The following is a 1,025-nucleotide window of genomic DNA, read 5'->3' as shown; positions in this document are numbered from 1 at the left end:
TACCATACCCGGCCCTTCTGGCTGCACCTCCGCCGTCACAGCAGCACCACACCACGCCGGCCTCGGATGGAGTGGATTAGGTGGCGCTCATGGGGGCTCTCCACAACCTGACGCTGCAGAACTCCACCAACGGGTGGATCGCGGATTCAAGGCTTCTTCTCACATTACCTCAGACCCAGGTATGCTCTCGTCGGTTACCCCGATCACCAATTATCCCCCTGTATACGTTGGTAATGGACAACCCATGCACATCACGCACATAGGATCAGCCGCACTTGCTAATCCTTCCCGTCCTCTCTATCTTCAGAATGTTTTGGTCACTCCTAATATCGTCAAAAACCTTCTATCCATTCGTCGCCATACTACTGACAATAATCTTGCCATCGAGTTTGATTGTTTTGGTCTGACTGTGAAGGATTCCATCACCAAGGTGGCGCTGCACCGATGCAACAGTAGCAGCGAGCTCTACCCCATCTTCGCCAACAACGCTTCGAGTGACGCTGTCGTTTCCTTCACCGCCACCGTCTCCTGGCTCATGGATCTGTGGCATCGCCGACTCGGCCACCCCGGCGCCCATACTTTTTCCAATAAAGGGTTTTCTTCATGTAATAAAACTCTGCTTGTGGACCACTTTGTCATGCCTGCCAGTTGGGCAAGCATGTTCGTTTGCCTTTTTATCCATCACGTAGCTCTACTAGTGCTGCTTTCGAAATAATGCATTGTGATCTCTGGACAGCTCCCATCTCCTGTGTTTCTGGAAATAACCTTATCATCGTCGACGATTACATTAAATACCGGTGGACGTTTCCTCTTGTCCTTAAGTCCGACGTGCATGCTATTTTTCGTTCGTTTCATGCCCTTGTTCGCACCCATTTTCATCGCACTATTGCCACGTTCCAATGCAACAATGGCCGAGAGTTTGATAATGCTAGTAATCATGACTTCTTCCTTCCTTTTGGTAATACCATGCGTTCTCGTGTCCTTACACGTCTTCACAAAACATCACTGCTGAGCGTGCTATTCGC

At 50.0% G+C, this 1,025-nt stretch overlaps 1 protein-coding gene across 1 annotated transcript; it reads left to right on the top strand.

Annotated features, from left to right (window-relative positions):
- The first annotated feature begins 6 nt into the window (after positions 1-6).
- Positions 7-775, top strand: LOC123041224 (uncharacterized). The gene is made up of 2 exons (XM_044463891.1): positions 7-179; positions 416-775. The coding sequence occupies exons 1-2, from the start codon at positions 90-92 to the stop codon at positions 713-715; spliced, it is 390 nt and encodes a 129-aa protein (XP_044319826.1). The 5' UTR covers positions 7-89; the 3' UTR covers positions 716-775.
- The last annotated feature ends 250 nt before the right edge of the window (positions 776-1,025 follow it).

Source organism: Triticum aestivum, chromosome 2B, assembly GCF_018294505.1.
Source record: "Triticum aestivum cultivar Chinese Spring chromosome 2B, IWGSC CS RefSeq v2.1, whole genome shotgun sequence".
NCBI lineage: Eukaryota > Viridiplantae > Streptophyta > Magnoliopsida > Poales > Poaceae > Triticum > Triticum aestivum.
This window is presented reverse-complemented; position numbering and strand designations above follow the sequence as displayed.